The sequence below is a fragment of the Lipophrys pholis genome, assembly GCF_963383615.2.
Source record: "Lipophrys pholis genome assembly, chromosome: 1".
NCBI lineage: Eukaryota > Metazoa > Chordata > Actinopteri > Blenniiformes > Blenniidae > Lipophrys > Lipophrys pholis.
In genome coordinates this window covers 20,634,253-20,647,496 of record NC_137635.1, presented here as the reverse complement: position 1 = coordinate 20,647,496, position 13,244 = coordinate 20,634,253, and the positions used below count along the sequence as shown (strand labels likewise).

Here is a 13,244-nt window from a genome sequence, read left to right as displayed (position 1 = left end):
GTCCTTGACGTTAGTTTGCCACTACCGGAAGTCAGAGCTCAACGACATTCTCAAACGGCTCATGCGCAGTTCCCTCCCGTCTCTCCCTTTTCCGGCGCGGCCGACGCACGTTTCGTCTGTCCGCACTTCAGCCAAACTGGATTTTATAACAGTCACACGCGGACAAACACACCACAGCAACGTTTCCACGAGGACGTAAGTGAGTTTGACAGAGTATTTGTCGAAATTTTGTGCGATACTTGCCCTAAATGAAGAGTGTGGACCGTCACATGCGAGGAGGCCGCTTTGCCTTCCCGAGGCTTTAGCTTAGCTTAGCATAGCATAGCACCGGCGACCGCGCCACGTTACTGTTAGACACGTCTGCGTCGGTTCTTTAATAAAATGTTGCGGCGGGTATTCATATTGTGTATATTTAAATAACTCTTACTATGATTAACTTTTACTACGCGTTGTCCATCTGGTACAGTTACGTGGTGTTAGCTCACTGACACACTTAGCCAAAGACTTAAAATGCTAGGAATTTTATCTATTAACGCAAAACAAACTAGAATAACAGCCGTAACGTTCATTTTATCACAACCATAAGGCACAAAACAATCACCAAAGGGCAGATTGTGTACAAATAAATTTAAAGCGATACAAAGGTTTCAAAAATATATCCCAAAACATTGTGAATATCAAGCCACCATAAGTAAATCATCATTAATATTGTCACAGAAAACTTACTTGTGCTTTCTCATACTCTTTGAGGCTTTGATCAGAGTTTCATAAGTTGTTTTTTTTACAATGTGTTTTACCATAATTTGCTTTGGGCATCTCTTTTTTCCGACCACTGCTCGTGCATTTTACAAGGAACATAAACTTCCACAAGACATAGCTTTCAGGGTCATTTGTCACATAAACCTCTAACATTTGCAAAAATAATGTGTGATGCTATCGCCTTGGGTTTAATTTAATCTAAAACTGATTAAACAAAGTTTAATGCAAAGTAATGCAGTTAAAAGTAAAAACACGAAGTATCAGAAATCTAAAAGACTAAACAGGCTTAAAAGAAACTACAAGTCACATAAATGAATGTAAAACATCAAGAAAAGCACATTCAAATCACACTTCAATGCCAGTATAAGTACAGAGTAAACCAGTTTGACAAATATCCCAAAGAGAAGCACAGCTACAGTTGTGTTGCCTAACCGGAGGTAGGAAACAAATTTAACTTTAGATTTGTTTCATTTTGGTTTGTTTGTTTGTTTTGCTTGTTTGTGTCTATTTAAATATGCATTGAAACGCAGCTGTTTTGCTTTGTTTTTTTAAGTGACAGCTTCGATTTTTAAGTGTAGATTGTTGATTTGTGATCTACCTTAACCCACCTTTGCTGTGTTGAATGATTTGTAACATAACTCGGCGATGGCGGACAAAACATTCAAAGAAATACTTTACTGATGCAGAACTGGAACTATAGCTTTTTGAAACCAGTCTCAATGGTTTTAATAAAGACATGTAATAAATTCATATTGAGCAGATGTGAGTGAAACCGATTGCTCTACCTTATCTATAGACTTCATTCTGGAGAATTACCACCCACTCCTGCTGTCAATAAGTTGTTAGTTGTTTTTTTCTGTACATTTATGACAACCTCTCTTAAATTAGGTTCAATAATATAAGTTGTGTTTATTTTTTGCCTTGCAGATTGACTTGTGCCTTCCGCAATGTCTCGTTTCTTCGCTACTGGGTCTGACAGCGAGTCAGAGGAGTCCTCATCCGCCGATGAGATCACCCCTAAAGCACCCGGGACTACGTTCAAGCAGTCAGTGAAAACCTTGATGTGTCTCACTGTCTTGACATTTGAAATATTCTTCCTGAATTCATCTCGGTCACCCATTATATTCCCACAGGTCACTGCTTCTTAGTGACGATGAGGAGGACACCAAAAGAGTGGTGCGCAGCGCCAAAGACAAGCGGTGTGTGTTTTCCCTTGTCGTTTCTGAAAGATTATGTGAACTAATCATTTTGGTTGTGACTATAGCATTTCCTTTTGATTTTAGATTTGAAGAGTTGACCAACCTGATAAAGACCATCCGTAATGCTATGAAGATTCGTGACATGGCCAAATGTCTGGAGGAATTTGAGTTGCTATGCCGAGCCTTCCTCAAAAGCAAGAATATAGTAGACAAAGAGGGTGTTCCCTCTTTCTATATTCGCCTCCTGGCTGATTTGGAGGACTATCTGAATCAGGTCAGTAGTTCAACGTCAAACGGATAACTCTGGGAAAGCACATTTGGTGACATTTGCACCTAATACTCAACATTATTGGTTCTCAAGCTCTGGGAGGACAAAGAGGGGAAGAGGAAGATGAACAAGAACAATGCAAAAGCCCTCAGTACTCTCCGACAGAAGATCCGCAAGTACAACCGAGATTACGAGACAGAGATTGCTGCATACAAGGAGGTAATTCCAGCAATTATTGCTTCAACGAAATGAGTTGAGTGAGTCAGGACGAGGCAGCTTCCTGGTGTGAATGTGAAAAAGTGGGTATAGACGGTCAGGCTGTGTAAACAACTATGGGATGGTCTCCTTTGTTTCTGGTAGAACCCACAGGAGTCTGCCGATGAGGAGGAGGAGAAGGAGGCTGGGGATTCTGGTAAGCAGGCTGTTTTTACATTGTAATGATCGCGAAAACCTGCTAGAACATGAGCGGCTGCGACACTATATCTACACAAAGAAAGGGTTTGCAATCACTCTGTGACCCGCAGCACTTTTGATAATCGTTATCACAAACTTCAATCATGAAAATATTTCTATCTGCAGTTAATTGTTGAGAAATGTGAAAGTTCTTTGCAGGCCTCATTTCTGACATATACTGTGAATTGTGTACCTCAAGGCTCCTCCTCTGACAGCGACGATGAAGACGGAGTTTCCGCCAAGTCATTTTTAAAGAAAAAGCCAGAGTCGGCTCCAGAAGCCAGCAAGTACCTCAAGAAGGGATCCGGGGTAAAAGACCAACAAGTGTCCAACAAGCATTAGTCGCGAAACTCTTGTATTAATTCCTCGGCTTAAAAGTGACAACCCCTCGTCTACCTCTGACAGGATGAGTCGTCTTCCAGTGATGATGATGATGACGATGAAGACTGGGGCTCGGACACCGTCGACAGTGGCAGTGAGAGTTCAGATGATGGTGAAGGAAAGAGCTCCTCTCTGGCCATGGTCTTCCTCAAGAAGTGAGTCTCTCTGCTTTTGGTTTAATGGTATATAGATGAATGTGTTTCTTGTCCTGAGCTCGAAGTGACTTGTGAATAAAACAAAAACATGGTGTCTGCCCCCAGGACCCAGGAGGGTGAAAAGGGTGAAAAGAAGATCGGGAAGAGGAAGAAGCTCAAGAAGAAGGAGCGTCTTGAGGAGGACATTGAGGAGGAGGGAGGAGAGGAGGTTGAAGGAGGCTGGGAAAAGGTCAAGGGAGGCGTCCCTCTGGTCAAGGTACACAGACGTGATGAAATTGTTTACTTTTATTTAAACAAGACAAACAAAAAACTAGAATTTAAATTATTATAACAATTAATCAAAATATGTGCCTTAGTAACAAACAGAAAACCCTTCAATTGTTGTTCTTTTTTGCTGCTGGACTGAATTAGGAGAAGCCTAAGATGTTCGCTAAAGGCACTGAGATAAACGTCCCAGTGGTGGTGAAGAAGCTCAATGAAATCCTGCAAGCAAGAGGCAAGAAGGGCACCGACAGGTAACAGCTTCTCGCTCACTTTATAGTTTTATTTATTCATTTCATCAAATCAACAACAGAATGACTTGAAGTCACTGTTGCTCAGGTTTCTGTGATGGATTTCTTTCCGTCTTCCAGGGCTGCCCAGATTGAACTGCTCCACGCTCTGGCAGCCATCGCAGCTGAGAATAACCTGGGTCAAGGCATCCTGGTCAAGATTAAGTTTAACATTATTGCCTCCCTGTATGACTACAATCCCAATTTGGCAGCATTCATGAAGGTGAGAGCTGCTTTTAAAGACTGTTGTGTTATAAATGTACACCTCTGACAGAACAGACGATTGTAGCACAACCTTCCGTTGCATTGTGTGACGATTCATACACTTGGGTAAAGTGAGAACAACAGAAGCATGTCCACTAATGCAGCTTAAGTCTCAAATAGTAGAACTGAAAGAGATTGCGAATCAGGTGTGAGTGTCGTCCTTTTTCTTGTAGCCTGACATGTGGAAGAAGTGCCTGGAGTGTATCGACGAGCTGCTGGACATCCTCTTTGAATTCAACAGCATCTTCATTGGAGAGAACGTTGCAGAGGACAGTGAGAGTCTGATCCTCACTGATCAGGTAACCCGTCCTGCCTCTTTCCCACTCTGTGTGACTTGATGAATCTGAGCTACCATGTTTGGTTTTTTTGTCTGTTTTTGTATCCTGCAACAGTGCTTCTAAAAAGAAAAAATTGGGCATCATAACTAACTCAAGTCCAATTCCAGTGAATCACTTGACAAATAATATTTCTTTATTGAATGCATCAACTATCTCCCATTCCTAAAGCTAAATTACAGCTCTATTTTCTTATAATTTATAATCACACTTTTCCACAATATCCTGACGGGACTGGCTGAGGTTGTGCGATACCCCCACCCACCACGAAGCTGTCATTCTTCGTGTGTGTTAAGTTAACCCAAAACAAAAAAAAAAGATTCTGATGTACTTCAAGTTGTGTTGTGTGTGTTTTTCAGCCTTTCCGTGTGCGTGGCTGTGTCTTAACGCTGGTGGAGAGGATGGATGAAGAGTTCACCAAGATCATGCAGAACACAGATCCTCACTCACAGGGTATGTTTGCGATTCATCTATCCAATGTTCAAAAGTGAAGGTTTAGGATTCAGGAGTATTGTTTCAGAATTCGTAGTTATTTATTTTTTTGTTCTTTCTGTTTGCTCATATATATTTTTTCCTCGTTTATGCGTGTTTCAGAATATGTTGATAACTTGAAGGACGAGGGGAGAGTTTGTAACATCGTCGACCGGCTGCTCAACTACTTGGAGACCAAAGGAAGCACAGAAGAGATTTGCCGCATCTACCTGCGCAGAATCATGCACACCTACTACAAGTTTGACTACAAAGCTCACAGACGCAGTCTGGGCCTCCAGAAAGAGACCAAGGTAAGAAAGCACAATGACACAGGAAGGCTGGAGCCTTTCAGGTGATCAAATGCATTGTGCTGACCTGTCCTGTGTTTTGCTGTGCAGTCTGAACAGGACCAGGAGGAGAGCGAAGGCGAGGACAGCGCCGTGATCATGGACCGTCTCTGCAAGTTCATCTACTCCAAGGATCGCACCGACCGCATCCGAACCTGTGCCATACTCTGCCACATCTACCACCACGCTCTCCACTCGCGCTGGTACCAGGCACGCGACCTGATGCTGATGAGCCACCTGCAGGACAACATCCAGCATGCTGACCCACCTGTACAGGTATGCAAATGCAACAAGCTCCGCAAATTATCAATGCAAATTGATATTAAACAACCCGTTATTTATTTTTATTTTTTATTTTTTTCTAGATCCTGTACAACAGAACCATGGTCCAGCTTGGAATTTGTGCTTTTAGACAGGGCATGATTAAAGACGCCCACAATGCACTCTTGGACATCCAGTCGTCTGGCCGAGCCAAGGAGCTCCTGGGTCAAGGGTTGCTCATGAGGAACATGCAGGAGAGGAACGCAGAGCAGGAAAAGATCGAAAAGAGAAGACAAGTAAGTCATCTGCATACGTGCTGATTCATAACAGTGAAAGTCGATGTAATTAATTTGAGCAGACCAAATCGCATTGCCGTGTACAGAACGGTATCACAATGACATTTGGCCTCCCTCACAGGTGCCGTTCCACATGCACATCAACCTGGAGCTGTTGGAGTGTGTCTACCTAGTGTCGGCCATGCTGTTGGAAATCCCCTACATGGCCGCGCACGAGTTCGACGCCCGCCGCAGGATGATCAGCAAGCAGTTCCATCACCAGCTGAGGGTGGGAGAGAGACAGCCACTTCTGGGTACGGAACAAGTCTGCTAAGATTCTCAGTAGGAGGCTTTGATGTTCAAAGAATTCAGAGACGCGAACCGTGTTTGTCCTCCAGGACCCCCAGAGAGCATGAGGGAGCACGTGGTGGCAGCCAGCAAGGCCATGAAGATGGGAGACTGGCGTACCTGCCACTCGTTCATCATCAACGAGAAGATGAACAGTAAAGTCTGGGACCTGTTTCCTGAGACGCAGAGAGTGCGCGAGATGCTCGTCAGGTCGGCGGCTATTGCATTTTGCCTGAAGTTACTTCTTAGCAATATTGTAATATTAAAACAACCTTGGTTGTTTTACATTTTTGTAGGAAGATACAAGAGGAGTCGCTGAGGACGTACCTCTTCACATACAGCAGCGTTTATGACTCCATCAGGTGAGCAAAGGTTCCAGCTTTGGTTGTTACTGAACTGAAGCTACAGTTTGTATTTCTGAAAACGAGAAATGCTTCTAACAAGTTTTTTGTTTTTTTTAATATTCATGTCCCATTATTTATTTCCTCCAGCATGGAAACTCTGTCGGAGATGTTTGAGTTGGAGATACCCACAGTGCACAGCATCATCAGCAAGATGATCATCAATGAGGAACTGATGGTGAGTCTTTAATTCTATAACTAATCTTTGTTCTGGTGTATTGGAGTGCTGAAGTGCGTTTCCCGTCCTGTTCAGGCGTCACTCGACCAGCCTACACAGACAGTGGTGATGCACCGCACGGAGCCAACCTCCCTGCAGAACATGGCCCTGCAGCTGGCGGAGAAGCTCGGCAGCTTGGTGGAGAACAACGAGCGCGTCTTCGACCTCAAACAGGGCGTCTACGGAGGATATTTCAACCGAGGTGAGTTCAGACAAAAGGCCTCGGATGCGGTTACTCCAAAGGTATAAAGGTCTCCTTCATACCTCGGGTAAAAGTTCCCTGGATCTTTAGGTTCAAGCTATAATGTTTAATTATTTTTTATTTTATTTTGTATTACAGACCAGAAAGGCGGCTACCAACAGAAGCAGTCCTACCAACGAGGTAAATTAATCCACACTCCAACATTCATTTGTTTACTCTTTGCTGTTAAATTTTTTTTGCTGATTCACCTTATTGCTGTTTAATTAATACCAAAGTTGTGATGCATTGAAGTTTAAAGTTTGTGGATGATTTTACTAAAAGTATTGGTGGTCCTTGAAAACGTGGACTCTCCCGTGTGAGTGGAGTCTTTATTTGTTGCATGATTAAATATGGCATTAATGGTGTTTTCCTCTCCGCCTGGGTCACAGATCAGAAAGGTTCTTACCAGCAGAACAAGGGCGGCTACCAGCGAGGAGGCTACAGGAATCAGAACCAAAGCAACTATTGATCCTCCGACCCTCGAAAAGCAGTCTCCATTCCATTACATCGCCTGGGTCTCCTACAGTCTCAGAACTGCCAGCTCCAAAGTCACTTTTCTCTTTGCTGCTGCATCAATTGATTTTACTTTCCAGTCCCTTCATCTCTGGATGCTTTGGAGTTTTATCATGAAAGAAAATAACAGCGTTGCAGTGTGGTTTGGTTGTGTTGGCCAACAAGACATGTCAAGTGTTATTAGCCTCTAAAATAAACAAATATCAACACTGCGTTTGACCTTTTTTTTCCTCATAAGACTTTTGGAACAGAGATAGACAAAAAGGAGAGATCCTTTAAACTTTGCATTGAAAAATCATCCAATGTCTCAAGTGACCTGCTGAGCCGACTTACCTCTCCGATGAGACAAAAGTCAGGCCAGCAGTGAATCATGTTCACACTGTACTCAATAGGAACTTGCATTTAATTAGGTTAACTAATGCAGAAAATGAAATCGTCCCCTCGGTTTGGCTTGAAGTTCAGTTCTAGGTGATTATTTTGTGCCTCACTGACTTTAAGAGAATCACATTTAGTTTTTTCTCTGAAAATATCCCCAAAAATTGTATATGTATATATATATATATATATATATATATATTCTCAAGAACTTTAGTTTCTATGATGAAGAGCAAGTGATGATTATCAGGTCATTTTGAGCTACAAACTAAAAACATGGTTTTTATGTAAAACTGGTGTTATGTGCCGATTGTTGGCACATTGCCAGAAGGTAAATCAATCACCAGACTCACTATTTAACTGAGTGACCAGGATTTTTGAGGGAGTTTTTATTTCCTCAGCTTTTGGAGGTGTTTGTGATTGGAGAGTTTCATCCGAGCATAAACAGCCTGTCAAAGTGATTCCTTCCATTTAGTTGAAAGATGCTTTTTAATATGTCAATAAAACAAACAATAGATGTATTCAATGTATTTGTTTATTATGAAACAATGATCAGCCATTTGAAACACTGAAAAGCTTCGTGTTGACAAAACCTCCCAACCAGAAAACACTACTTTTCACTTTTTTTCTCTCGTTTTGCATTTTTCATTTTCCTAATTTCTCAATTATTGGCCTTTATAGCTAATATTTTCACTATAAAAGTCAAAACTTAGTTTATCCAACAGTTACCTCCGACAAGTTTTGATTAGACCAGAAAATGACTATCACTCCACGCCGCCAGTGTTTCAATGGTTTCATGTCATCCATGTGTTTTTCTAGTTGCCCAAGCGATGGGAATCTACATAATTCATTAATGTACAGTAATGAAATGAAAATGCTTGTTGCTTAGCAACAATGACTGGTGTATTTGTGGCACTAAATGGAGTGATGGAGAAAAAAATAAAAAATAATTCAACTATAATTTTAGATGTTCATTGACTTTTTTTGTGACTGTTCTAAAAACACAAAACAATTTTGGACTCACAGTCCAAACAGTGTTTCTCATATAGCTTTTGTTTTTGATTAGAAAACTAAATCTATTACTAGATAGTCCTGTTATAATAGATCTATTCTAAACTGACAAATCTGATCACAGACACAGATAGTAATACTCACAATCATTTATAAATACATGATTCTTTGCATGTGCAAGTCTTCCTGCAACTATTTTATCCTCACATCATTTGCAGCCATACGTCTGGAGTCATGTCCTTGTAGCAACACATCGGACTCAAGTCGACCTGATTTAGAAAATATTCATTTGACCTTTAATGACAAACTAAATGTCTCCAGTTTGGAAACTGCTTGAGAACTGGTTTCAACCAACACACGAACCCGTGCCTCTTCTTTCTCTGTCCCAGCGGCCGATCAGCTTCATCCCGACAGGCCCAGCCGTCGCTTGAACTCCCGCCTCAGCAGGTCCCTCTCTTTGCGGATCCCTTGCAGCACTGTGCGATTCTCCTGGGCCCGACGCACCAGGTACGGGACCGTGTCGTCCACTGAACCATATGGCACAGACTTGTAGACAGCATAGCCCTCCTGAGCTGCAGCATCGAGCAGAGAGAGGGAGAAGTACACTCATTACAGCTTAGTGTGGGAAAAATGAAAATGACTGGGTTAGTCACAGCTCAACTCTTGGATGTTCGTGTAACGTCCAGGGTTCGTTAGTGTAGCTCACCGAGTGTGAGAGAGACGTGATCACACATTCCCAGGAGCTGGCCAAAACACACTGAGCCTCCATCTTTGTCCATCCCCAGCTCGTCCATCCTGAAGACAAAAGGCCTCCAGCTTACTACAGTATGCTTCCAAATGAACAATGGATGCACACCAAGAGACGTTGCAAATGTCTGTCTTACACCAATATGTAATTTGCGGAGCACATTTTAACAGAAACGAGAGTGTACGTTAACGCTTTCTTCCCGCTTTGTTTCACTTGTCAACACTTGTTTTTTGCAATTATTGTAGCTCTCAACTGTCAATAATCGGAAAAACCAATAACTTCACATAGTCTGACCTCTTGGCTGCTCGTCTCACTGACTCCTCGTTGTGAGTGGCGATGATAATCCTGTAATTCTCAGGTTTCTGCGAGATGACTTCAAGCATCACATCAAGGGAGCCATTGTAACTAGAAAACCAAAAATAAGAAAGATTGTTGGTTTTCAGTTGTTTTCTGTGCAGCGTTGGCCTGGATGTGACCTTCCTACCTGTCGTTGGTGTCCTCCCAGCTCTGGTGAACGGGGTCGGCACGGCCCTCCTGCTTTGCCAGCTTTCTTTCTTTGTCCATGTAGGCTCCTCGCACCAGCTTGACGCCCAGACAGAAACCTTCCGTCTTGGACAGTTGCAGAGCCTCTAACAGAAGAGACCTTGACTCCTAACAGGCACAAACGGAGACCCGTAATCACCGTAATGTTCAGAGAAGATTAGAAAGCTCCTCTGAGGCTTAGATAAAAACAAAAATAGGTATTTGCCTTTAGGTAGCATTGATAGGTGTTCCAAATCCAGGCGCTATCCTTGTTGAACTTTTTCATCATTGCCATGGTGACAAGAGAAAGCGCGGGATTCATGTACGTGTACTCAGCATCAACAAGGACTCTGACTTTGTTTACACTCGCCTGAAGAAGACAAAAAAAAAGAAATCATTCTTAAATGGTAAGTACGATTTTTACAGTATTATTTTAACTTGATCTGCGCAGAAGGATCAGTTAACTTCTCCACCTCTGCGATTTTGTTGAGTCTTCGCAGGCCACACAGGAAGTGAGCGGCCTCCTTTTCATCTAAACCAGGGAATGCAACGCCCTGGTGGGGGGGGTAACAAAACAGTTTCAGGAAAATTTACATCAATTGTACATAAAAATGCTTCAGAGTTTAAGGCCTGATAAAGTGATTTTTGCTGTGGTCTTACCTCTCCACCCATTGCTCTGACAAGTAGATTTAGATCATAGGACTGATGTGTCATGAGGGTTGTGAGTTTCACCTTTAAAAGAAGCAACAGAGGGCTGTTTTATAACCTGTAATGGCTGTGGACACACCAAACAGCTTATCAGCTTTTTGCCCCTGACATTTGATTATAATCGCTCAGAGGCCTGGGAATTACACAGATGGTTGAAATACAAACAAGTCGCCAAGTGCTGCACTCTCGGGGTGTATTGAGAAAGTTTTAAACGACTGGTTTAAGATGATAAAATTGTCTTTTTTTTTTTCTTTTTTTTTTTACATTTAATACAGAATTACAGTAAATTTCGCAGTAGAAACCAAAACTATCCGTGGAGTAAGTTTCTATTCAGCCTTTGGGGTGGAAGATGTAGCCTTACACAGAGCTCTGGGCTGATCAAGGCCGTGATCTTCAGCTGCATCATGGGGTCTTTGCTCCAAGCGTTGCTGTACGACATCCGCACACACTCCAACATGGCCTCCATGTTGTCGTCGTAACGTTTCTCTCTGGAAGAGGATGAATTGACAACCTCACTCCAACATGCGCCGTGTAAAACTATAACGTGTTGAGCTCAAGTGTTTTTTTCATGTGTGTCTAACAGTCAAATGATTCAGATGCAATAGCTTTCCAAATCGTTTTCATTAAGTGTATGTTTTTGATTGCTTTCTGGGAAGAGTCCCACTTTAAATGGACTGTGTTATAAGAGTGAGCCGTACCCGGTGCTCTCTCCCAGGTCCTCCTCGATAGGCACCGCCAGCATGGGCCTCATGCCCAGAGAACTCATCTTCTCCATGGACCGAGAGATCTCGCTCTCATTCTCTCCAGCAACAAACTGGGCGTACACAGTGGGCCGCAGCACCAAGGAGAAGCCTCTCCTCCCCAGCAGGGTGCGTGTTATTGACATCAGCTTGACAAAAAGAGCAGATGAGGAGTGATTTAGGTGAGGATGGTGGGTGGTGTTAAAAACTGTGTTGGTAAGAATTCCCAGTGACTTTTTCTCTTTTCCTCACACACAAAGTCATCAATGATGATCACTCAGTGTTTTGGTATCTAAACCCGGAAGGTGTGAAACTGAGGTGTCAAGGAAGAATGGGAAAAATTGTCTTATTTCAGGTTATGTATACAAATTGTTTCACAATGTCAACTATAATCACACAAAATTAAACAAAATGACTTTAGCAACAATCCTGTTGGAGGACGTCTTGATTTCTCTGAGCTTTTTTTTTATAATTGATATATGATAACTGTAAACTTAAGTCTCACCTTCCCACAGTTGTTCACCAGCACTGGCAAGGAGCAGAGGCGAAAGACGCCCAGGGCTCGGAGCAGCTCCCACAAGCTCTTGACCCTGAAGGCACGGGGATCCTCAAAAGCCAGAGAGGCCGAGAAAAGCTCGGGCTGCTTCACCACTTCTGTCCTCCTCGAGGCCACGGTGCCCGCAAGCCTCAGTGAAAAAAGGCGAGGAAGTGAGGGACATAATCGAGAGAACAACATTGTCCCAGGGAAGTCCAAGCTGGATTATGTTTTTATTCCACACTCTCAGATCCTGGAAGGATAATGGTTTGTCTCGGTTTAAATAGTGTCTTGTCTCAAAACCTGTTGGAAATAGAAAAAAATATATATTATTAATAATAGTGACTAATCTTTGGGGGAGCAATCTTCAAAGTGTTTCACGTAAAATACAAAAACAAATTATAGAAGCTAAAACTTTCAAAAGAGGACTAATTATTAAACATTTTGTAAAGATATGATAAAAACATCAGAATTAAGACATAATACAGCCTTACAAACACAAATAAATGCAAAAGAAAGTTCTTAAAGTCAGTTAACAGCAGACGTTTCAATGTACTTACGGAATATTGTTTTCAAAAAAAGTGTTTTACTGAACAAGCAGAAAAGTTATGTCGATCTCTGTTACACTCTGTTACCCCAAAGTCGAAAAAAGTGAGAAAATGTTAGGGAAATAAATGGGAAATCTGTTCATCTCCGTCTCCCAAAAGGCACTAGGTTTGAAGAGCTGGTCTGTTGCTGTTTAATCTGCTGTTTACATGTTGGTTAATGTGTCACTGAATGGGACTTTAGAAACTATTGGGCTGTCTCAATGTCTGACTGCCATCACATCTGTCAATATGCCAATAAACAATATGAATGGGAGCCTTTTTCCCACAGTTTTTTTAATCTGGAGTTTATGAACTTTAAATATCAGTTGTTTAATTCGGCCTGTAATTGGGAATTCTGCACTCTGGCATTACATTTTGAAAATGGGTCAACAGATGTGCTCCATTATGATTAAAATACAGTTTTGACTATCTGTAAAGAGCACATAGTAGAAACTATTCATGTGAGTGCATTTATGACAAAAAAATCCTTTTCTGACCCAAGCAGAAAAGTGACAGTGCTCCTGGGAACTCAGTTAATGTTTGAAAGGGTTTGAGCTTCATCAGGTGTTCCATGAAAGT

At 42.1% G+C, this 13,244-nt stretch overlaps 2 protein-coding genes across 3 annotated transcripts; one reads left to right on the top strand and one right to left on the bottom strand.

The window, feature by feature from the left end:
• The first annotated feature begins 75 nt into the window (after positions 1-75).
• Positions 76-7,651, top strand: eif3c (eukaryotic translation initiation factor 3, subunit C). 2 transcript variants are annotated; one of them, XM_080482121.1, is made up of 23 exons: positions 76-195; positions 1,687-1,804; positions 1,893-1,958; positions 2,043-2,232; positions 2,320-2,445; positions 2,587-2,638; positions 2,879-2,988; positions 3,085-3,215; positions 3,321-3,471; positions 3,627-3,730; positions 3,848-3,989; positions 4,204-4,329; positions 4,725-4,818; positions 4,960-5,147; positions 5,235-5,459; positions 5,549-5,740; positions 5,862-6,033; positions 6,118-6,277; positions 6,364-6,429; positions 6,559-6,646; positions 6,722-6,887; positions 7,026-7,067; positions 7,316-7,651. In XM_080482121.1, exons 2-23 carry the CDS (start codon positions 1,707-1,709, stop codon positions 7,393-7,395), a joined length of 2,769 nt encoding a protein of 922 aa, XP_080338247.1. In that variant the 5' UTR covers positions 76-195; positions 1,687-1,706; the 3' UTR covers positions 7,396-7,651. The 2 variants fall into 2 exon arrangements, with proteins under 2 accessions (XP_080338247.1, XP_080338248.1); XM_080482122.1 differs by having other exon boundaries at positions 96-199.
• Positions 7,652-8,332: 681 nt separating this feature from the next.
• Positions 8,333-12,824, bottom strand: prodh2 (proline dehydrogenase 2). Its single transcript, XM_080482347.1, has 11 exons — positions 12,639-12,824; positions 12,049-12,381; positions 11,502-11,692; positions 11,165-11,291; positions 10,756-10,827; positions 10,569-10,649; positions 10,322-10,465; positions 10,058-10,224; positions 9,868-9,978; positions 9,532-9,620; positions 8,333-9,397 (listed from the first exon to the last, which is right to left on the bottom strand). Exons 2-11 carry the CDS (start codon positions 12,277-12,279, stop codon positions 9,228-9,230), a joined length of 1,383 nt encoding a protein of 460 aa, XP_080338473.1. The 5' UTR covers positions 12,280-12,381; positions 12,639-12,824; the 3' UTR covers positions 8,333-9,227.
• Positions 12,825-13,244: the final 420 nt, after the last annotated feature.